This window comes from Hyperolius riggenbachi, chromosome 6 (assembly GCF_040937935.1).
Source record: "Hyperolius riggenbachi isolate aHypRig1 chromosome 6, aHypRig1.pri, whole genome shotgun sequence".
Lineage (NCBI taxonomy): Eukaryota > Metazoa > Chordata > Amphibia > Anura > Hyperoliidae > Hyperolius > Hyperolius riggenbachi.
Window position 1 is genome coordinate 221,458,019 of NC_090651.1, and position 25,596 is coordinate 221,483,614.

The 25,596-nt window shown below is 43.6% G+C and overlaps 1 protein-coding gene across 4 annotated transcripts in view; it reads left to right on the forward strand.

The window, feature by feature from the left end:
• Window positions 1-25,596, forward strand: part of LOC137522654 (pancreatic secretory granule membrane major glycoprotein GP2-like) — an 83,380-nt gene that overhangs the window by 10,772 nt on the left and 47,012 nt on the right. For all 4 annotated transcript variants that reach the window (XR_011022382.1, XR_011022384.1, XR_011022383.1 and 1 more), the window contains exons 2-4: window positions 849-911; window positions 16,616-16,720; window positions 23,957-24,171. Coding sequence is in view for 1 of the 4 variants with exons in the window: in XM_068242726.1 (XP_068098827.1) it covers window positions 863-911; window positions 16,616-16,720; window positions 23,957-24,171 (369 nt within the window). In the remaining 3 variants the exon portion in view is untranslated. The remainder of the gene's footprint in view (window positions 1-848; window positions 912-16,615; window positions 16,721-23,956; window positions 24,172-25,596) is intronic.

Below are 25,596 nucleotides of genomic sequence, written 5' to 3' on the forward strand. Positions count from 1 at the left end.
TCGCTACGCGTAAATTCGTAAGCGTAGTTTTGAAACTTCACCTACAAACTATGATGCGTAAATGCGAACTACGATGCGTAAATGCGCACTGGTGTAGTTTCTGCTCATCCCGGGTTTGTTTGTTTTTTATGATGTTTACTGATATCCATTTGTGAAATGAATCATTGCTGAATTGGTGGATCCTGGACAGACTGCTGCTTCCTGATGTCCTACCAAATCGTTGATACAACCTTATAATGTGGGTTGTCACCAGCTGGTAAGCCTCTTTCTTTTTTTTGGGTATCCATGATTGCAGAGCTGTGCCGTGAACTCAATATTTATTGTGGTGGAGATTTACCTGCTCTTATTCTTTGTTGAAGACTCGTCTTTTGTTTTAGGGACTCTGCGCTGATCATATATAATTTACCTGTTTGTGAACTCTGGACATTGTTCTTCTCTCAGCAGCGGCCACTTTGTTTCCTTGGCGCTGATACACATATGCAAACAAGCTCCAATAATTAGTTCTAAAGGTTCTGGAATCAATAAATTGACATGCACCTGCCTAATTTTATTTAAACAATTATTGCACACTTTCTGTAAATTCAATAAACTTCATTTCACTTCTTAAATATCACTGTGTGTGTCTCTTATATGATATATATAACTGACATTTTTTATCGTAACAACCAATGATTTATACAGGAAAATCATGACGATTAACAACATTGTCCAAACTTTTGCATCCCACTGTATTACATAGAAATGGTATGATTACATGAAAAAGATTGGATCATTAATGGCCACCATTACACTTCATTGCAATCCAATAGCACTCCTATTAAAATTGCTTTGTAAATTATATCTACTAGGTTGCCTTTCAACGATGAAGTCTTTATTAGTCCTAGCCATCGCATTTGGTGCAATAATGAGAGGTAGGTGATGTTTCTCTCTTTTTATTCATATATTTTATAATATAGCAGAAATATGACATCAAATGTAATTGTTTGACGTGTAATATCTCAGAGATCAGGCCACCACAATTAAGAAGAGTCATGGTTATGAAAGCAAATCTGAAGAGATATTCCCCTATAAAATAGAAAAATGCTGGGTGGTCCTATAAAACTTGGTACACCATGCAATTTTTACTTTAGATCCTACTTCCAATTGAGCTAATAATCGGATCGGGCAAAAAAATACACAGTCTATTGATTGACATTGACCAGTCCCAAGCTCAAAATCGTTCTCAGGAACCCAATAACACCTTTGGGATGAATAATGGAGACTGTAAGCCAGGTCTTCTCATTTATTATCAGTGCCTGACCATCATTTCCCGATATCTTTCTATGTGAATAGAGTATAATATTGGTAAATTTACTATTTAATTTAATTCTACTATCTGCACTTTCTGAGCACCCAAATTCTCGGGCACCCTGCATGTATGCATAGTTTTACCATAATTTAGTGAATATGCCCCATTGTCTGACCTGGGCACTCCAGATCAGAATATCTGTATATATGTACATACTATTAAAGAAAACCTGTAATGAGAAAAACCTCCCCTGGGGGGTACTCACCTCTAGTGGGGGAAGCCTCCGGATCCTATTGAGGCTTCCCCTGTCCTCCTTGGTCCCACAGCGGCGGCGAAAATCCTCTCGGAACAGCGGGGATGTAAATATTTACCTCCCGGGCTCCAGCGCAGGTGCAGTATCGGCTCTCCGCCCCGGAGATAGGTGGAAATAGCCGATTGCTGTCGGGCCGCTCTACTGCGCAGGCGCAAGTCTCCTGCATCTGCGCAGTAGAGCGGACCCGACTGAGATTGGCTATTTTCGCATATCTCCGCGCGGAAAGCCGCAACAGCGCCCCCGCTGGAGCCAGGAAAGGTAAATAAATCAGCGCTTACCAGCCTTGTCGAGGGAGGATTCCGGGACACTCCGGGGGAGCCATCGCTGGACTGCCTGCAGCTACAGCAGTGGGGGAAGCTTCATTGGACCCTGAGGCTTCCACCTACCGAGGTGAGTACCCTAGGAAACATTTTTTTTTGTTACAGGGTCTCTTTAAATATAGCAAATAGTAAGCAAAAGTGGCCATTACTGAACTCTTTACTGTACTGTACTTACTTTACTGTGTGTACGGTATATATGAGTGCTTCAGACTGTAACTTTACTGTTTATTAGTGTTTGTTCTCCATTTATCTAACTGAGGATGCACTATTGTGAGAGTGTACCTTTAGTAAACTAGACAGGTAGACAGGTGCATGGGGGTTAGAGCATATTACATGGGAGGTTACAGTGTATTGGTGACTGCCCACTTTAATACAATCACAGTGCTTGGGCTGCATGTTCCATGTTACGGCAGCTAGTATGGTGTTAAGTGTACATGTGTGGGGGAGATGCTGCTGTGGTAATTTATAGATGAGTAATGAAGATGGATGGAGGCGCCCAAAAATAAATACCTCTCAGAGTATACGTTATAAAGACATAAATAGATACATGAGGTATCTTACCTCTCCAGATAAATCAACCCAGAAAAACGTAGAAAAAAACAGATAAGCCAACCCAGAAAAACAAAATGACAGTCATTTTGGCACCCAGGCTGCAAACTGAATTCTTTAAGGCACTTTATTGACTTGAAGAAGCGGGCAGAGACCAGAGAAATGCGTTGTCTTTTTTAATTGTGCTTGAATAAACCTTACCTGACCTAAACCCTTGTTTTTCTGAGTTGGTTTATCTGCAGAGGTAAGGTATCTCATGTATTTATTTATGTCTTTTTAACGTATACTGTGAGAGATATTTATTTTTTGTCACCTACTTCTTCATTGCCACCTAAACCTCCTTTGGAGGTGTCCTTTCCACTAGTGTGGTGCCATCCACAGTTAGTAAAGACCCCAGGAGAGCGACCACCTAGGACCTGGAGTATAAAGTGGGACAGAGTATTGAGCAATATGCGATGGTTGTAGATTTTGCAACCCACTTCTGTGAGTATAACTACTCTTGTAATATTGAGCTGATTTTATCCTACGATGTTGCACCTTTTGGCTCCTGGTCTCATCTTTGTCACACAGGCTACTGTGGTTTCCCCACAGTGACTGTCCCTACTTCTATTTATAGATGAGGTTGATGTTTTTTACAGTTTATTGATCATTGTACACTCCAGCCAGTTGTGTTACTGACTGTGTTACTGTGTAGTGGGTGCTTTTTTCTTGTGTATCTGGGCACCTGTACAGTTCACTAAAATAGCATGGTCTCATTACCCAAACTTAAAGTGTACCAGAGCTGTAAATATAAAAGAACTGATACTTAACCGCTGCTTCCTCCTGCAACATAAACACGTGTAAGTCCCTTGCCATCCTCCCGTGGTCTGCCGTTCAGCCGCAATCAGCCCCGGTAATAGGCTCTGTCGGGATCAGCCTGAGTAGCCCCGACTGACATGACTGAGCCAATTACAGTGGCTGATTGCAGCTGAATGGCAGACCACGGGAGGACAGTGAGGGACTCACACCTGCTTGAGCTGCAGGAGGAAGCAGCGGTTAAGTATCGGTTCTTCTTATATTTACAGCTCTGGTTTCCTTTAACAATGTAAAAGCAAAACATTTTGCTTGAGGGCAACACCACAATGTGTTCACTCACATACTGATTATATGAGATAGCAGGCAGTTTTTCCTGTTCAGCATGATCGGGCAAAAGAGGCGCCGTGTAACTTTGTAGCTAGAAAGTCCCTTCTGAAGATAATTTATTTTACTTTACTTCTGTTGCATTTCAATGCATAATAATATTATCGGGAGATCTGAGATATGCTGTCACATTACTGTAATATAGTTACAGTACTTTAATTTTGTGTAGGGCACCAGAGTTTACTTAAAAATGGGCTTCAGCTTCTTTATGAAATGTGAAATAACAGCACTGACAGAATACAGGAGTGAGTGCCGTCTGCACTGAGTACTGAGTACTGTCTGTACCAAAAAGCCTTGCAGACATTTTGCATTCTCTAAATGAACAGCTTGCAGCCTTTCCACCGCTCCTTCTGGGTGACAGTTCACTGTCCCTCACACCTTCCCATGCTTCACAACTGCATAGGCAAGTGGTATTTAAAGGGACAGTTTTACTTGCCTGGGGCTTCTACCAGCATCCTGCAGCTGTCCCGTGCCCTCACAGCCACTCACGGAGCCTCCGGTCCCCCACCGCCAGCAAGTTTTGTTTTTGCTGACAGGCTCGACAGGCTTGGCCACATGTATCCTTCTTCGTGTTCCCGTCCACAGGCGCAGGCGCAGGCTGCTATTGCGGACTAGAACACGAAGAAGGATACACGTGGCCAGGCCTGTGCAGGTGCAGAAAGCCCGCCGACTCCCTGTCAGGGCCTGTCAACGAAAATAAAACTTCCTGGTGGCGGGGGACCAGAGGCTTCTTGAGTGACTGCAAGGGCACGGGACGGCTGCAGGGGGCTGGTAGAGGCCCCAGGCAAGTAAAACTGATTTTTTATTCTCCAATTTTATGTACTCCCATCTTGATAAAGTGCACCATGAACCCAGACAACTGGTATTCCCAAGGCCTGCGCTATCGCAAACAAATCTAACCTTGTGCTGTAGCTTCTGGCCACTTCTAGTGAAAATACCAAATGAGGCTTACTGGTAGTAAGGATTCCATGTTGCCTAGTATGCCTACTTGGCAAGACCAAAGTTCTATAATGCACATATCTAAAGGAGAATTTCTGCCAGGAAGAGTGTTCCATATACGGTATCTAAGTCGGAAGCAGGAAATTTGGGCGCATGAGGCAGGTGGACAAAAAGGGCGCCACCATTGACTCCCATATTAAATATCGTTTAACAGGCGCCGAACAGGAAAAAAGGGCGCCTGTGATAATTTATGTTTTCAAACTGCATCCGTAATAATTAATGTTTCCCAACTTAGCCAGCGACCAGTAACGTTTACACATAAAATAATACTTATTTATAGTTTTGAGTTAAATCGTAATGTAATATTTAAATAATCACTTTTCATAAATCATTATTTTCAACATATAAAGCTGTCAACAAATAAATCATAATATACTTTTTTTTTATTAACATTATTATCCACCAAATAAACTGCACAACAACAAAATCATAATATATCGTTTTTAACACGTAATACTTATAAAACACTATTATCCATCTGATAAACCAAGCAATAGCTAAATTTGACGAATAAGGGTTACAAACATACTAAACATGTCTATCGTATTTAACTAAAACGTTATTTAAAATGTTATCACTTACTCTTTGTAAAACATTATTATCCACATAATCAAACGATCAGTAAGTACATTGTAATATATTTTTACAGTCACTATTCGTAAAACAATATTATTCACACAATAAAGCGATCACTAAGAGGGGATTTAGGGTTAGGCACTACCAGGGGGGGTCTTAGGGTTAGGCACCACCAGGGGAGATTTAGGGTTAGGCACCACCAGGGGGAGTCTTAGGGTTAGGCACCACCAGTGGGGGTCTTAGGGTTAGGCACCACCAGGGGTATCTTAGGGTTAGGCACCACCAGGGGGGGTCATAGGGTTAGGCACCACCAGGAGGGTCTAAGGGTTAGGCACCACCAGGGGAATCTTAGGGTAAGGCACTCACCAGGGGGTCTTAGGGTTAGGCACCACCAGGGGGTCTAAGGGTTAGGGATAGGTAGAGGGAGGGTTCTGTGTGAGAATAGGGTTAGGTTTAGTTGTAGTAAAATGTTAGTAATATTTACTAATGTTTTACTACAGTTATTATGAACGTACTTATATTTTTTGATGATTTGATTTTTTAAAATATGTGAATTAAGTTTTAATCTGTACTAAATTACTTTTTAAAGGTTTATCAATTTTATAATAAAGATTGTTTTATTATATTGTTTTAAAAAATATAACTGTTTTATAAACGATATTTCAGATTAACGTTTACACCAGGCGCCATTTTTTCCCGACGCCCTTTTTGCACGTACGCATCTAAGTCGCATCTTGTAAATGTGACCAATAATAAGAATATGTTACGAGTGATGTAGGAATTGAGACTGGGGAGGTGGAAGAAAGAGGTGAGGGGGGGTCACAGCTGAGCCCTAGTGCCTGTTTTTAAACTGGCGGGTTTATATCTAGTATACAGAATAAATACTATATGAGGACATTATACGGGCAGGATTATATCTAGTATATAAATGCTATATAAGGAGATTGTGTTAATACTGCTTCTTTTTATTTTTCTTTCCTCAAAATTTTATTCTTGTTTTTCTTGTTGAGAAATACTTCTCTTCTTTTTTTTTAACCACTTAAGGACTGCAGTCATAAAACCCCTTAAGGACCAGAGCCTTTTTTCCATTCAGACCACTGCAGCTTTAACAGTTTATTGCTCGGTCATACAACCTACCACCTAAATGAATTTTACCTCCTTTTCTTGTCACTAATACAGCTTTCTTTTGGTGCTATTTGATTGCTGCTGCGATTTTTACTTTTTATTATATTTATCAAAAAAGACATGAATTTTGTAAAATAAAATGATTTTTTCTCTTTCAAAATTTTTATTGAAATTTTTACACAACAATATATCTTCTGTTGCAGACTTAGCACAGAGTGAATTGAACATAAAAACATACAAATTATACGTCGGTAAACCAGCACAATAGATTAGCCTGAGGCTCACAGCTACACTGAAGTTACATCAACTGACAAAGTGCTGCTTCCATCAATTTTTAAAATTAACATGGCTTAATCGGGCGCATAAGCCCGCAGATATAGATTGAAGGGAAGAGGTCCCTTCTGGGTAGAGGGGAAGAGGACAGAAAAGTAGGAAAAAAGAAAGCGGGAAAAGGAAAGAAGAGATGAGGGTGTCTGGGGCCCTCTTTTAACCTCTTATCTTGTTGCAAGACAGCAATGAGCATCAAGATAAGCAGTAATTGCCTAACTTATTTGGGGCAAGCCTATATGTAAGAGCCAGGGATTCCATATTTTATAATGTCTCTCCACCTTGTCTTCCAGTACTCCAGCCATCTGTTCTTGGGTCATAAAGTTTGTTACTCTACTTTTCAGTTCTTCGAATGAGACAAACTGAGTCCTCCATGCTCGTGCTATTACTTGAGAGGCTGCTACAAAAATAAAATTAGCCAGGATGTTTTGAGATTTATTAAGTGTTTCTAGTCTGGAGTGTAGGAGAGCAGACCATGGATCTTTAGCTATTGGTTTGTTAAATAATGATCTGAGCAGTCTATACACCCGAGACCAGAACCTTGAGAGCATAAGGCAGTGCCAAAAAGTATGTAGCATATCGCCTTTAGTGTTACAACCTCGAAAACAATTGCCAGTGTTAGATTGGGAGAGGTGACGGAGTCTGGAGGGTACCCAGTACCATCGTAGCATCACTTTATAGGCTGATTCAACCAATGCTAGGTTTAGAGATAGTTTAGGGGTCGTATCCCATATCTTTCCCCATTCTTCTTTAGTTTTGGTGCTACCCAAATCGGATTCCCATCTTTGTACATATCCATGGCGGAAGGATTGGGGTGGATCATTAAGTAAAGCATATATTTCTGATATTGTCCCTTTAGCAAAAAGGTCTGAGGCACAATACCTCTCAAATCTGGTCATTATGAGGGGGAATTGTGTCTGGTGTGAAATTAATGATTTCAGCCAGTGGTGTAGTTGCGTGTATCGGAATCTTTCTGTTGTTGGGATTTGATATTTTTCACAGAGATTATCCCAGGTCAGTATGCCTGAGCTATTGGTCAGGGCTTTAACTTGTTCCAATCCCCGGTCCCTCCACCATTTAAAACTCTTGGGATTATCGTATGCTGGGGTAAATAGTGGGTTATCTATGAAGGATATCAGTGGTAAGGTGGGTGACATTAATCCTGAGGAATAGCGTATCGCATCCCAAACTGTTAGACAGTGTTGCATGATTACGCTTAAATTCTTGGGGCGAAGCTTCTTGGGGAGCCAGATGGGGGTTTGGATTGATTGGGGAGCAGCTGCCGGGATATCAAATAGAGTCCACGTGGGCATCCTGGGCCCTTTATAAAGGGAGATAAGGTGGTTCAGCTGTGCTGCCCGGTAGTAATTGGTAAGATTAGGGACCCCCAGGCCTCCGTTTCTCTTGTGTGTATACAATGTCGCTCTTGGGATTCTAGGACGGGATTTGTTCCAAATAAAACTATTCAATTTGCTCTGCAGCATCCTGAGAAAATGAGGGGGGACGTGGGTTGGTAATAGCCTGAAAAGGTAGAGGATCTTAGGAAGAAGTGTCATTTTTATGGAATTTATTCGACCCAACCAGGAGAGGTTATGTGAGGACCATTGTGTCAAGGAATGGGTGATTGATTTTGCTAAAGGATAGTAATTGTGCCTAAATAATGCTTGATAGGAGGCCGTCAATTTTATTCCCAGGTAATCGATAAAAGTGTCCGACCATGAAAAGGGGAACTGGGTTTTTAAGGTTTCACTTATATTGGGAGGTAAGGTGATATTGAGGATTTTAGATTTGGCTGTGTTAACCTGGAGCCCTGAGACCTTGGAGAATCTAGTTAATAAGGACATAAGCTCTGGGAGAGAGGATTCTGGTCTAGTAATGAATATTAATAGGTCATCCGCAAATAGATTGAGTTTATGGTGGATATCTGTCAATTCTACCCCTGTAATTCCATTATTTTGTCGGATGGCAATTGCTAGGGGCTCCATGGCCATGATGAAAAGGATAGGTGACAGCGGGCACCCTTGTCTAGTACCCCTATTTATCTGAAAAAGGGGGGAGGTTTGGCCTGCATAATGAATGCTGGCTGAAGGTTTGGAGTATAAAATTCTTACCCAAGAAGAGAAAGAACCATCTAGCCCCCATTTGTTCAGCACTGCAAATAGGTATTCCCATGAGACTGTGTCAAAGGCCTTGTAAATATCGAGGGAGAGGCACATGCCCTCTATTTTCCTGGAGTGTAATAATTCAAATACTTGGAGTGCCCGTAATGTAGCATCGGAGGCCTGGCGCCCTGGTACAAAGCCGGTTTGATCTTTATGGATTACGTTAGCTAGAAACTTATTTATTCGGGTAGCCAGAACCTTCCCCAGTAATTTATTGTCTATATTTAGCAAAGATATAGGTCTGAATTGCTGGAGGTCTAGAGGCTCCTGCTCTGCCTTGGGAAGCATTGCTATATCAGCTTGTAGGGAGCTAGCATGAGGGGTCTGGCCTCTCTTGTAGGCGTTAAAAAGTGAGACCAGGAGAGGTCCCAATGCCGTAGCAAATTTTTTATAGAATAGGCCAGAAAAGCCGTCAGGCCCCGGAGTTTTGGAAATTTTGATTGTTTTAATGGCTTCCAGTATTTCTTCTAATGTTATGTCCCCGTTAAGGGATTCTATAGAGTCTGTAGGGATTTGTGGGAGCGAGACTGAGTCTAGAAAGGATTTAATGTCTGGAGGTGAGGGGGGATGTGTCTGGGCATACAGTTTGCTTAAGAAATTATGGAAGCTGTCAGTGATTTTAAGTGGGTCTGAGGTAGCTGAACCTGTAGGTAAACGAACTGTCGTTGTAGGGGGTCTATAGATCCTGTTTTTAAGTTTATTAGCTAGCAGTGTGTGTGGTTTGTTAGCCCATCTGTAGTATCTATTTCGTTGCCACCTAAGACATTTTTCGGCTGTGTCGGTTAATTTAGAGTCTAGCTGTGCCCGAAGTGCGTCCCTTTCTTGTTTCAATTGGGTGGATGGGGACTTTTTCCAGGCTGCTTCCGCAGCTTCAAACTTGGTGGTCAGCTCTGCGACCTCTTTCTGGCGTTGTTTTTTAATATATGAGGCCAGGCCTATTATGCGGCCGCGTACTGTCACTTTTAATGCTTCCCAAAGGGTCACAGGAGAAGAGACAGATCCACCGTTCTCATCCAAATATTCCTCCAGATAGGAATGGATTTTATCTAGGGTTGTTGGATCAGAAAGCAGTGAGTCGTTCATTCGCCATTTGAAGCTGGATTTCCTGGGAACTAAAGAGGAAAGTTGTGTGAGCAGGGGGCTGTGATCTGACCAAGGAACTGCTAGGATTTTGGATTTAATTATATTTGGGAGTAGTTGTTGAGGTATGAACAGATGATCTATTCTGCAAAAGGTACCATGGGGGTTGGAGTAGAATGTATAGTCTCGCATGGTGGGGTTTACCTCTCTCCAGGCATCATGTAGATTTTGAGATCGAAATAAGGAGTATAAGGCCGATGGGCATGGGGCCCCAGGGACCTGGGATGTGGTGGTCTGGGGTGTTGGTTTAGACCTGTCTAGCTTTTCATCTAGTACTGAGTTAGTGTCCCCACACAAGATGAGAGTGCCCACTTTGTGGCTGTTGATGACCTGAACCAGATGAGAGAGGAACCGCTCCTGAAATCTATTAGGTGCATAATATGATACGAGTGTCAAGGAAACGTCTCCCAGAGTCCCTACCAGCAGCACATATCTCCCGGTTGGGTCGATAGCCTGGGTTATACATTTAAAGGGTAGTCCTCTGCGAAACGCTATTGTGACCCCCCTCACCTTCTCACGCGCCTTGGAGCTATAGGTCAGTGGGTAGTGGTAGCTGAGGAAGGAGGGGTGGGAAGACACTGAGAATCTGGTCTCCTGCAGGCAGACAATGTCCGCCTTACAGGACTTGTAATAACGGAATGCTTTGGCTCTTTTCTGTGGGACATTAAAACCTTGCACATTATGTGAGATTATTGTTAAACCTCCTAGATCATTATGTAATGCCATTGTGCCAGATGGATGATTGTATAACCACGTTGATATCGTGCCAGAGGGAGAGGAGGGGCCCCAGAAAACAGTAAAGGGATAGGAAAAGTTGAGGAGGTAAGGGGTGAGAAACTAGGTAGGAGTAGTGAAGAAAGGTGAGATGTAGGCGTCCCTCTAGTCGGAGGCCGAACAGGGGGAGGCCTGAGAATACCTGTAAATGACAAGCCCTGCGCTTTAAGAGCGCAGGGAAAGTCAAGAGCACGCTCAGCAATGCTGAGAGTAAAGCCAAAAACATGGCAGGGGGTCAGTGACCCCTCCCAGCCGCATAGTTTGTTAGAACAAAAAGAATGTCATAGTTTAAACACCTACAGAAGACCAAACAGGCTCCAGCTTAAAACACAAGAGATAATGAACAAAATATACTGTATATAGTTCTGAGTCCAGCATCACCTGGAGGAGGAAAAAGGTTAATCAGAAGTTAAAAGACATGGTAGGATGGTATTTTCCCCCTTTTTTAACCAAGGGGGTCAGCTGTGGGAAAAAAAAAAAAAAAAAGTAAAAAAAAAAGTAGACAGACGGTGTCTCATCACAGATTGGCGATCTCGTAGGTTAAAGTGGGACAGTCATCCTGGGTCAGACATCCTAGATGGAGAGGGTGAGGTCGCTTCTCGTCTAGATGCAGCACGGCGGGATTTAACCGTTTCCCAGAGGGGTTCTGAGCGGCTGGAATGTTGGCTGTGTGCTGGGGATCCAGCAGGTAGGCTGAGCTGTAGCAGTTCAAGCTTTCGTTGGGCTTCCTCGGGTGAAGAAGCAGTGATATGCTTGTTTTGATAAGTGAACATCAGCTTAAAGGGGAATCCCCATTTGTATTTCACTTTATGTGCCAGCAATATTTGTAAGATAGGCTTCATTGCTCGTCTGCGCTGAATTGTGGCTGGGGCCAGGTCTGCAAAAAGCTGGTAGCTGTAGTTTTGAAATGTGAGTTCCGCCTTATCGCGGGCTGCCTTCAGGAGGGCCTCTTTTGTATTATAAAAGGTGGGCTTCACTATCACATCCCGAGGGGGACCTTTCTCTTTAAGTGGAGTGAGGGCCCTGTGGATGCGGTCGAACTCCAGTCTATCGATTGGAATGGATGGGTTCAGCTCCTGGAAAAGAGCGGTAACTGTGGACTGGAGGTCTGTTACTGTCTCCGGGATCCCACGGATCCTGAGGTTGCAGCGCCGGGCCCTGTTCTCAAAGTCCTCCATTTTGAGGTGTGAGAGCTGCACATCTGCTTGTACTGTTTCTATATCTTTTTCATGTGCATCCAGTACTACTGTAGCTTTATCCATCTTTTGCTCAAGTTCATTTGTACGTTTGCCCAGTTCTCTGATCTCCTTCTTTAACTGAGATGTGATGTGCGTGGAGGCCTCATCTAGTCTGCGCTGTAGTATTGCCTCAAACTGCTCCAATAAAGCCCTGTCCTGTGCAGTTGTGCCCCCGGTACCTTTAGCTGTGGATGTTAGCTTCCTCCTGCGGTCCACCGATTGACTCGAGGCGACACTGCTGTTGTCGTCGGAGGCATGGGCCGGGGACTCAGCGCGCTGTTGTTGCCCGGACGCCATCTTGGGCGGGGTGCTGCTTGCGGGGGGAGGCTGAGATGCGGCTCCTCCGTTCTGTTTGCCGGTCCGCCGGCCGCCCATTCGTGTTCTAGGAGGGCTGGAGGGCTCTGCCGTTTTGATGGGCTGGCTGGAACAGGTCTGCTGCGGGTGTGCTGAGGTCTAATGCGGCTGGGAGGTGCAGGACGAGGCTAGCACGCGTCCATCTTCCTCGGCTGCTGGCCACGCCCCCCATAAAATGATTTTTTTTACTTTCTGTGCTGACATTTTTCAAATATAGTAAAAATTTCTGTATACATGCAGCACGAAAAATGTGGACAAACATGTTTTTGATTAAAAAAAAACCCATTCAGCCTATATTTATTAGTTTGGGTAAAAGTTATAGCGTTTACAAACTATGGTGCCAAAAGTGAATTTTCCCATTTTGAAGCATCTCTGACTTTTCTGACCACCTGTCATGTTTCATGAGGTGCTAAAATTCCAGGATGTTATAAATACCCCCCAAATGACCCCATTTTGGAAAGAAGACATCCCAAAGTATTCACTGAGAGGCATGGTGAGTTCATAGAAGATTTTATTTTTTGTCACAAGTTAGCGGAAAATGACACTTTGTGACAAAAAAAAAGAAAAAAAAAAGTTTCCATTTCTTCTAACTTGCGACAAAAAAAAATGAAATCTGCCACGGACTCACTATGCTCCTCTCTGAATACCTTGAAGTGTCTACTTTCCAAAATGGGGTCATTTGTGGGGTGTGTTTACTGTCCTGGCATTTTGGGGGTGCTAAATTGTAAGCACCCCTGTAAAGCCTAAAGGTGCTCATTAGACTTAGGGCCCCTTAGCGCAGTTAGCCTGCAAAAAAGTGCCACACATGTGGTATTGCCGTACTCAGGAGAAGCAGTATAATGTGTTTTGGGGTGTATTTTTACACATACCCATGCTGGGTGGGAGAAATATCTCTGTAAATGACAATTTTTTTATTTTTTTTACACACAATTGTCCATTTACAGAGATATTTCTCCCACTCAGCATGGGTATGTGTAAAAGTACACCCCAAAACACATTATACTACTTCTCCTGAGTACGGCAATACCACATGTGTGGCACTTTTTTGCACCCTAACTGCGCTAAGGGTCCCAAAGTCCAATGAGTACCTTTAGGATTTCACAGGTCATTTTGCGATATTTGGTTTCAAGACTACTCCTCACGGTTTAGGGCCCCTAAAATTCCTGGGCAGTATAGGAACCCCACAAATGACCCCATTTTAGAAAGAAGACACCCCAAGGTATTCCGTTAGCAGTATGGTGAGTTCATAGAAGATTTTATTTTTTGTCACAAGTAAGCGGAAATTGATTTTAATTGTTTTTTTTTTTTCACAAAGTGTCATTTTCCGCTAACTTGTGACAAAAAATAAAATACATGTCTATTCAATAAAGAGCTACTCTTTTCAGTGGTGCTGCTGACTTTGCCTTTTTTGCTGTTGATTGATTCTGGTGGTGGACAACAGAATCCTTGTCAGCACTAGCAGGCTGAGTCTCCATTGGAGTGCTGTGTCCACTTTGTTCTCTTCTTTTTTTCTCATAAAATATATGGCAGTATATACTACATATGATGTTATTGGATATTGGAATTTGCCATATGGAACATTTTTACATGTTACTTTAAATAGAATCTGTACTGTCCGATTACAATAAAAAAACATACTAATCGAGTCACTGTGATCTCCTGGATCCCTCTTTGCTGTTTCCGCTGCTGTTTACAAACAAATATATATATATATATATATATATATATATATATATATATATATATATATATACATATATATATATATATATACTGTATATATATAATGTTACAGTATACTACACGTTTTTTTATTAGGGAATTATCTGCACTCCAGTCTGGGAGTAGAATGTGACCTGTCTGACTGTGAGGGATAAACAAAACACACACACAGAGCCTGCAGGGGGGTGTGGAGAAGGTGTGCATAACTTCTCCCTATTACCGCAGAGGAAGTGCATTCCTCCCTGGCTCAACAAAGCTTGACAAAGAAAGTTATATTACAGAGACAGTGCAACTAGAAAAGGCTGCAGTAATCCAGACCACATTAGAACAGGTATAGGAACTTATAGGATAGAAGAAATAAGGCTGAAAGTTTTGTTACAGAGTCTCTCTAAAGTTATTTTTTTTCACTCTATTTAATATTGCATAGAGTGTTATGCCTTTAATTTGGAAAATTAGTGGTATGTTCAGAATGACGTCTAACTATGTATATCATATATATGCTACTATACCACTTCATAAAAATGTTTTGAAAATGAAAAATACGGTATCTCAGTGGGGAGCCTCCATAGTCCACTCCATCCCGAATTGTGGCATTAGATCATAAAGTATGTGAAGTTCTGACTAACTGTGCTCCGTTTAAACAAACTTTACTATAACAGCTGTTTAAAGAGAAACTCCAACCTAGAATTGAACTTTATCCCAATCAGTAGTTGATACCGCCTTTTACATGAGAAATATAATGATTTTCACAAACAGACCATCAGGGGGCGCTGTATGACTGATTTTGTGCTGAAACCCCTCCCACAAGAATATCTGAGTACCGCGGTACTCTGGGCAAACTGCCACAATGTAACAATGTTCACAGACAGGAATTAGCTGTTTACAGCTGTCTCTAACAGCCAAAACAGCTAGGAGCAGCTACATAACCTGCCCACAGTAAAAATGTCACCTGAACGGCTGAACGGCAGATCGGGGGAGGACGGCTTGGGACTTAGACGTGTTTATGGGGTGGGGGGAAGCCCCGGGTAAGTATCAGAGCTGCTCTTTATCTCGTCACTGAGCCTCTTAAACAAACATGCAGCTAATCCAGTCAGACTTCAGTCAGTGCACATGATCTGCTGCATGCTTGTTTAGGGTCTATGGCTAAAAGCATTCGAGGCACAGGATCAGCAGGATAGCCAGGCAATTTACATTGTTTAAAAATAAAGAAATATGTCAGCCTCCCAGTGGCGTAGCTAGGGACCTATGGGCCCCACCCAGTGCAAGTTTTACATTGGCCACAAGCTTTCTAATACACAATTCATATGGCGAAAACAAAACCTGCCAAGTACATCCACAGAGTGGGAGGTGTAAGCAGAGGAGGGGGACAGTTTGTTAATGATTACCACTATTCAAAGCATATATAGATGTGCATAGCATTAAAGAGCTAGTACTGCAGGTGATGGAGGGCCCCTAGTGGACCCCTTTGGAGCAAGGGCCCTGGTGTGGTTGCAACCTCTGCACCACCTATTGCCAGACCACTGTAGCCTCCACATTTCTCTCACTTCAGGTTCCCTTTAAGTCTTTCTATCCATGTCTGTAGTGACAGCAATTCCTTTAAACTATGAATCCTCTTGGAGTTTTAATAAAATGCCTAACTACCCATAAAATGCACACAAAAAAAACCCTTGCAGGTGGAAGCTATTTAATCTTTCATAACTCTTTATAAACATACAGAGAGTATTCATGCTACATACCTCAGATTTGCTACTTATTTTACTTTAAGCAACCAGTGCATAGATATTTGTAAATTATCTGTAAATAATATTATTTCTGAAAATGACTAATTATTCCGCTTCTGCTTTCTTGAGTTAAATCCTGCCTAGCCTCTTTTCCTTATGTTTTTATGGATACTCAGCTACGCATGTCATTTGCCTCAGAGTTACAACAGCTATCGAGTTTCACTCACTGTGAAGACTCGACTGCTTAAAGCAGGAGGATTAGCCATACTGTGCTAGGAAAAAAAACACATATATAGGTAGATAAATACTTCATCTACTTTCATAACACTGAAATCAAAACGTGGACAGTACTTCATTGTACTGTCCACGTTTTGATTTCAGTGAATTTTATATAGTAAATGAAGAGAATTCTGTTCTTGGTGGGGGCCATGTCTGTTGCCCACAGCTGAGGCTAAATAGTAATGTCATTCTTCCCTTAACTTTTTTTTCTTTTCTCTTCGATCACTGAGTCACCTCTGCCTTACTTGTAAACACAAGTGAGCAGAGGATCAGGTTTCAGTTAGTCAGCGAGCAGGGAAATAAAGGGAAGAGGAGGAATATATTGTAGATAAAAAGAACCCCCAGCATGCAACTGTTTGGCACTGACTACTAAAGGACCATTGCTCCTAAAATATGTGATAACTCCAAATCATAACAGCAGAAAAAGTTTTGAAAGTTTTGAATGCAGGATTAGCCTCTTTAGCACTTAATACACTCAGACCAGTTGCTGTTGAAATTTGTTTTTTTATGGTGACAATCCCGCTTTAAATATGTTTTTTCTGTCTCCAGTGTCTCCAACAACTTGTGGAAGTGATACCTGCGCTAGTGATGAAGAATGTAATAACAGTGGAACAGCCTGTCAGTGCAATTCAACTGTCTACATAAACAAACTAGGTATAGTATGAAGTGACACAATGACACAGGTTTTTTTTAATGTAGACACTTGATTATTATCACCGTACAACCCCTGATAAGCACGTAATGTACACTCTAATGTAAAAGTGGAGTACATGCAATAACACATTCCCCAAGTTCATAGTGAAAGCACTGCCTATTGAGACAACCAAATATGGAAATGTTTTAGAAATGAAAATACAATGGCTAATACAAATGCATCTGAAACTATTATTAACGCAGTACTGGCACCTTATTAATAGATAATGGCTATCATTCATAAAACATTCCCAGATGCGGAAATGCTAAAAACAGCCGACTTTACCGACCACCGAGCAAAATGTGTATTCATAAAGGCTGTTTCCGCATGCGAAGCTAACATTTCCGAGCAGAGCGATAAATTACTGCATTATGCGGTGATTCTATGTGGAAATGTAACAAAATGTCAATTCATAAAACTTCACGCAAGCGGTATGTAGACGGGGATTACCGCTCCCCTGGATGTAGCGATAAGCATGCGGAGTACATGTAAGTGAAGGGGACAGACCAGACCTCCCAAGCAGCAGCAGAGAGAACACCGCATGGAGGGACTCGACCAGCCTCTCCTGTTTCCGCATGCCTACCGACAGCCTACAGCGGGATATCTCCGCACTCCTATCACAACAGGCAACATTTTTATGAATGACCACCCAGAAGGCTGAAATATCGCCAGCGGTGTTTCCCCGCACGGATTTATTTTACCGACAGCACTTCTATGAATGATAGCCAATGTATACTAATGGGTGAGGACTGGCAGCTCACCTGTAAATGTGGGACTATCTCTCTTATTCCATCATGGAAATATCAGATGAGCATGGCCCGATTTAAGTAAAGGCCACAAGTCCATGGCCTAGGGCACCAGGAAGCAAGGGGTGGGCAATGGGCTGGCACACTCATGCAGTCAAGTTGCCAAACATGAACTGCAGTGGTCAGGCGAATTGTCTGGGACTTGTAACCTGAGCTGTCACTCACTGTCACTGCCATTCTTCAAGTCCAACTCCGACCCAATATGCAGCTACAACCTATCAGAGCTGTGGAAGGGCTGGAAAGTTCACCACATCACACCAGGGGCTTGATTCACTAAACCATTATAAGACAAATATCACAGCTTATCAAAGATATCACACGTTATCAAAGTCAACACGCCTTATCAGAGTAGCATAGCGATCGCTACAAACAAGCAGGGGCTCAGGGCAGGATGAGTGCCATTGCCAATTAGCAGGCATAAGTTCGCTATGCTACTCTGATAAGGGGCTTTATTCACTAAAGTGTGATAACTGTTATCATGGCCATGCTATGCGATTTTGCCACGATTTTCGCCTGCAAATTTTTACGTATGCATGCTAATTGTGCGTGAACGTGAAGGAAAACGAGCGCTAAAGTTTGCGTTAGCGTGCAAACGCAAAAATTAGCGAGTGAACACGACCATTTGCATGTGAAAATCGCAGCAAAATTGCGCAAATCGCGTAGTGCGGCTGTGATAATGAGCGCCAAATCGCATAGCGCCGCCGTGATAAACAGAGCCACTTGAGATATGCTAAAGCACATTTGGACAAGCCAGCTTCATTTTGGAAAAAAATTGAATTATTTGGGCATAACAAGGGGTGTTATGCATGGAGGAAAAAGAACACAACATTCCAAGAAAAACACCTGCTATCTACAGTAAAATATGGTGGTGGTTCCATCATGCTGTGGGGCTGTGTGGCCAGTGCAGGGACTGGGAATCTTGTTAACGTTGAGGGACGCATGGTTTCCACTCAGTATCAGCAGATTCTGGAGACCAATGTCCAGGAATCAGTGACAAAGCTGAAGCTGCGCTGGGGCTGGATCTTTCAACAAGACAAGGACCCTAAACACTGTTCAAAATCCACTAAGGCATTCATGCAGAGGAACAAATACAACATTCTGGAATGGCCATCTCAGTCCCCAGACCTGAATATAATTGAAAATCTGTGGAGTTAAAGAGACACTGAAGCGAAAAAAATATATATGATATAATGAATTGGTTGTGTACTATAAATAATTACTAGAAGATTAGCAGCAAAGAAAATATTCTCATATTTTTATTTTCAGGTATATAGTGTTTTTTCTAACATTGCATCATTCTCTAACATGTGCAGATTACACAACACTCAGCATTCAAAATGATTCTTTCAGAGCAGTCTGTGAACTAATGACCTCTCCTCTGGCAGAGAAAAAGTAAATAATTAACTATCAGTCGAGATAATAAAAGTCAGAAAACAGCCCTCTCCACGACTTTGAAAGTCGTAGAGATTAATGGCTTTTTTGCATAGAGATAACAACTGGAGTTTCTTAACTCTTCCTGTACTGGAAACAATTAGACTGATGTATCTGATCTTAATGTTTTATTTCTTAGCTGTACTACACATACAAATCATAATATCATAATTTTTTTTTCGCTTCAGTGTCTCTTTAAAGAGAGCTGTCCATGCTCGGGAGCCACCAAATCTGAAGGAACTAGAGATGTTTTGTAAAGAGGAATGGTCCAAAATACCATAAACCAAAATCCAGACTCTCACTGAAACCTACAGGAAGCGTTTAGAGGCTGTAATTTCTGCAAAAGGAGGATCTACTAAATATTGATTTCATTTCTTTTTTGTGGTGCCCAAATTTATGCACCTGCCTAATTTTGTTTAAAGAAAACCTGTAATGAAGAAAACCTCCCCTGGGGAGTACTCACCTCGGGTGGGGGAAGCCTCCGGATCCTATTGAGACTTCCCCCATCCTTCTTGGTGCCGCGGAAGCAGCGAAAATCCTCCCAGAATGGCGGCGATGTAAATATTTACCTCCCTGGCGGAAATAGCCGATCGCTGTCGGGTTGCTCTACTGCACAGGCGCAAGTCTCCTGCGCCTGAGCAGTAGAGTGGACCCGACGGAGATCGGCTATTTTTGCCTATCTCCGTGCGGAGATCCGCAACAGCGCCTCCGCTGGAGCCAGGAGAGGTAGATTACCTGCCCTGCTGTGTCTATGACGGCAGAGCTCTGTGAGCCGGTCAGGAGCCGATTTCATTGGCTTCTGACACTGTCAACAATGTAAGCAACTCCCATTGGCTTACATTTATCACACGGTCAGGAGCCAATAAGAGCAGCTCCTGACAGGCTCACGGAGGTCTGCCGTCATAGAGACAGGCAGCGGGTATGTACAGCGATTCATGGGTATGCCAAGGTTTCTGGTACCAGTGGTCCTTAAGGGGGCATAGACCGCTGGTACTGAAGGGGTTAATATAGCTTTAAAATTCCTAAGCTTTGGCAATGATGAAATGCCTTTTATGTTACATACTTTCAATCAACAAGAATGTTATAAGCAAATTAGAGGAGCCGGAGGCGAAGAATCAGAGTTGGTGGAATCATATACTGAGGACTCAGAGTTGGAGTCGTATGATATTTGTACGAACTCCACAACCCTGAGTGCGCACCCAGCCTTTGTATTTAAGTTAGTTTAATATTCTTATTAATAATCTTATTTTCAAAGGCCAATGTAAATTGGTTCCCAACAAAAGAGCATTAAAGTAAAGAATGCAAATAAATTATTATTATTTATTGTGTTTATAAAGTGCCAACAAATTATGTAGCATTGGACAATAAATACATACAATGGTACAAAGGATGGCAGGCGTAATGTAACAAGGTTATACAATATAAGACAAAGTTACACAATGCAAACAGGGTACAAGATACATAATCATGTGATTTGGGGCTAGTTAGGTAGGTCCAGTAATTCAAGTACGAGGCGGTCATAGGAAAGAAGCACAATGATGTGCACACACAATCATATTTAATACACTAGGGAAGGGAGAACCCTGCTAAAGGCTTACAATCTAAGGGGAAGGGGGGATGGACACACTAGGTAAGGCTGTAAAATAAGTATTCAGCAAAGAGAGTTTCTTCATGGTAGGGAATGTGTAGGCCATCTTGAAGAGGTGGGTTTTAAGGGATGCTTGAATGTGTTGAAGGAGGGGGTGAGTCTGATGGATGATGGAAGGGAGTTCCATAGGATGGGGGCGTCTTTTGAAAAATCCTGCAGTCATGAATGGGAATGGGAAATGTGGCGGGCAATTAGGCAAAGGTTGTTGGAGGACCGGAGGGGGGGGACCTTGTGTATATCTGCTAACAAGCTCTGAGATGTATGTAGGGCAGGTTTTGTGCAGATTTATAGACCATGCACAGAATCTTGAAACGTATCCAGAAGCAGATAGGGAGACAGTCAGGGCCGTTTCTTGCACCGTGCGGGCCAGGCGACCGCACGGAGTGCAGAGTGACAGGTCAGGAAGGGGGGCGCCGGCAAGAAGACACTGACTGTGCGTCTGCAGGAGCCGGGGAGTGAGCAGGACAGGTGATGAGCGGTACAGGCGAACGAAAGTACGCCTGCGCGATCATCACCATCCTACCCACACTCCTCCTGGGCGTCCTGTGCCAGTCTTATTCTGCTCTGACGTCACCGCTGGCACCGCGCGTGGTGACACTTGACGTCTAGCGCCGCCCGTTATTGAAGGCCAGTCTGCAGGCAGAGCGCCGATGGAGGGAAGAGGCTGTCTTCACGGGCGGCGATGCGTGCTTTTCCCCCTGGCCCTGGATCAGCGAGCGCCTCTTCAGCAGGTGGTCACAGTCAGAGAGACAGTAAGTGACCTGCTGCGCTGCACTGTCACCCACCTGACTTTCCCTATGCCTGGGACTCTGGGAGCCTAGGGAGGGGGGAGGGGGACAGCTACCTATCTAACCTACCCTGGGTGGCACCTACCTAATCTAACCTACCCTGGGGGGCACCTACCTAATCTAACCTACGCTGGGGGGCACCTACCTAATCTAACCTAGGCTGGGGGGCACCTACCTAGTCTAACCTACGCTGGGGGGCACCTACCTATCTAACCTACGCTGGGGGGCACCTACCTTTCTAACCTACGCTGGGGGGCACCTACCTATCTAACCTACGCTAGGGGGCACCTACCTATCTAACCTACGCTGGGAGGCACCTACCTATCTAACCTACCCTGGGGGGCACCTACCTATCTAACCTACCCTGGGGGGCACCTACCTAATCTAACCTACACTGGGGGGCACCTACCTAATCTAACCTACGCTGGGGGGCACCTACCTAATCTAACCTACGCTGGGGGGCACCTACCTAATCTAACCTACGCTGGGGGGCACCTACCTAATCTAACCTACGCTGGGGGGCACCTACCTAATCTAACCTACGCTGGGGGGCACCTACCTATCTAACCTACGCTGGGGGGCACCTACCTATCTAACCTACGCTGGGGGGCACCTACCTATCTAACCTACCCTGGGGGGCACCTACCTATCTAACCTACCCTGGGGGGCACCTACCTAATCTAACCTACACTGGGGGGCACCTACCTAATCTAACCTATGCTGGGGGGCACCTACCTAATCTAACCTACACTGGGGGGCAGCTACCTATCTAACCTACACTGGGGGGCAGCTACCTATCTAACCTACACTGGGGGGCAGCTACCTATCTAACCTATACTGGGGGGCAGCTACCTAATCTAACCTACGCTGGGGGGCACCTACCTATCTAACCTGTACTGGGGGGCACCTACCTAATCTAACCTACACTGGGGGGCAGCTACCTATCTAACCTACACTGGGGGGCAGCTACCTATCTAACCTACACTGGGGGGCAGCTACCTATTTAACCTATACTGGGGGGCAGCTACCTAATCTAACCTACGCTGGGGGGCAGCTACCTATCTAACCTGTACTGGGGGGCAGCTACCTATCTAACCTACACTGGGGGGCAGCTACCTATCTAACCTACACTGGGGGGCAGCTACCTATCTAACCTACACTGGGGGGCAGCTACCTAATCTAACCTACACTGAGGGGCAGCTACCGATCTAACCTACGCTGGGGGCACTTATCTAACCTGTATTTGGGGCACCTACCTAGCTAGCCTATACAGGTGGCAACTATACTGGCTACCTATATTGCAGGCACCTTCCTAAATAACCTATACTGGGGCACCTACCTATCTAACCTATGCTGGGGGCAACTATTCTGGCTACCTATATTAGAGGCACCCACCTAGCTAACCTGTACTGGGGCACCTATCTAACTTATACCGGGGGCGCCTGCCTATCTAACCTATACTGGGGGCAACTATACTGGCTACCTATACTGGAGGCACCTACCTGGCTAACCTATAGCGGGGGCAACTATACTGGCTCACCTATGCCTGGCTACCTATACTGGGGTACCTATTCTTGGCTACCTATACTGGGGGGACTTATACTAAGTGCAACTAGACCTGGCTAACCTATACTGCGGGCACCCATACCTTGCTCGGGGGGGGTACAATTTTTACACCCTCGCCCTGGGTGCATTTTAGCCTAGAAACTGCACTGGAGACAGTGCAGGGATTTACACAGAGGGTGATGTGGATGCAGACCAGTGAGAAGAAAGGATGAGTCTGGCAGCCACATTGATGACTGATTGAAGGGGGCCAATGCGGTTCAAGACGAGGCCAGACAGAAGGGAGTTGCAGCAATTAATGTGGGATATGATGGATGGATGGATGAGCAGCTTGGGAGTGTCAGGAAAGGGTGGATCCTGGAGATATTGAGGAAGTGGAAATTGCAGGCTCTGGTTATGTTTTGCATGTGGGGAATGAAGGAAAGAGCAGAATCCAGGGTGACGCCCAGGCAACAGGCCTGGGAGGTAGGGCGAATGGTCGTATTATTGATTGTGAGGTGGATATCAGGAAGGGGTACAGTACTGTGGGGTGGAAAGATCAGGAGCTCAGGTTTGTCTAGTTGTAGCTTCAGGAACCTATCTAGCAGGATATAGTAGAGAGTCGTGAAGAGACCTTGTCCATGGTAGTGGAGGAGAGATCAGGGGTATGGATGTAAATCTGAGTGTATTCGGCATAAAGGTGGTATTTGAAGCTCAGGGAGGAGACAGCTTTGCCAATATATGCAATTATATGTTGGGTGTAATAGCACAGCTGCTAGGTTCAGAAAAAAAGAATAATCAACATTTTTATACAAATTTATACAGCTTGAAAATGGACCAATCAAATCCGACCTTGGCTTTATTTGATTGGTCCATTTGCACACTGCAAAAATTCTGCATTGACTCATAATTATTTACATCTAATTAAGGGTCCCTAACAATGATCTTATTAATTTTGAATACATTTTTTTGTCTCATCAGGAAGCCTTCCAGCTCCAACAGTTAACTGTGATGGAGGTAATATGGAAATACTTGTGTCCAAATGTTGGCTGGAAAAGAATGCTTATAACACGTCAAGTATAAGACTGGAAAGCCTCAATTGTACAGCTGCACGAAAGGTTGTGAATGGTACAGCTGAGATGGCTTTAAAGCCACCATTGACATTGACAGCTGATAATTGCAACACTACTGTAGAGGTAAGACTGTGCCACACCAGCATCAATCATTTTTAAAAGTGAATACAAATTTTTATGAAAACAGATGAATCAAGCATTCCAACTACCAGATGATTAAGGCTAGACTCTATGGGTTGGCAGTACTAAGGTCCTCCAGACTGGAGGCCTCTGTAAAGGTGCATAAACACCTTTGTTGGATGTTGCCCCTTTGGGGATCAGGACCTTAGGCAACATCACTGCACACACGCTTGTCAGCTGTGTAGCTGATGACATGCTGTGTTGCTATGCAGGGGGGGCATGAGATGCTGAGCAGTGCATGCATGCTATCCTGCAGAAGGTGGGGGAGCAGGGGTAAGTAAATTCTCCAGGCAAATCGCTCGCGGGTTGGGGATGTGCGGTTGGTGGCTGCCATACACATGCCAGATTACCGGCTGAGGTAGTCGTTATCAGCATGTATAGTGATCTTGGTAGATAGTGATGGATGACTATCTCAAACAAAACTATGAATGCTTCCTCAACAGTTTGTTTGCAGCAGACCCCATTGACTTCAATTGCTTCTAATGGCACTACAGTAAAATTGTCACCTAATTTCATGAAGAGATGCAGAGACGTAGCAGCTAAAGGACCCCTCTCCAGTTTCAGACAGGCACAACAGTGGACAGCCTCTGCACGCAGAACAGCAGCTTATGAAAGTCTCTTAAGTGTAGCCTCACAGTAAAGGTAGCCATACATCTACCAGTTCTGATTCAATCAACAAAGCGATCAACTATATTGGGGAATCGACTTCAGTATGAATGATCGAAAGTCAATCAACTAGCGACCCACACATTACAAGCGAAGCGATATCCTATGCGATTTACTTTCATTATTACTGTGTGATCGACCAATATCTTGCATCCTGCTCGATCAACTAAGATGGTCGATTCAATGTGATATTGTAACAGCAGGTGTCTAGTGTAGTGGAACCAAAGGATCACAAGCAGTTGAAAGTTAGAATAAATCTTATTTTAGTAAGAAATCTTAGCAGTGAACATCACAAACTTACAGGATCTTCTCAACAAATTTGCATATTGTGATAACGTTCAATATTTTCTGTAATGTACTGATAAACATTAGACTTTCATATATTTTAGATTCAAATACACACAACTGATGTTGTTCAAGTCTTTTATTGTTTTAATATTGATGATTTTGGCTCATGAAAACCCACATTTCCTATCTCAAAAGATTAGCAGATTTCATCCGACCAATAAAAGAAAAGTGTTTTAAAACAAGAAAAGTCAACCTTCAAATAATTATGTTCAGTTATGCACTCAATACTTGGTCGGGAATCCTTTTGCAGAAATGACTGCTTCAATGCGGCGTGGCATGGAGGCAATCAGCCTGTGGCACTGCTCAGGTGTTATGGAGGCCCAGGATGCTTCAATAGCGGCCTTAAGCTCATCC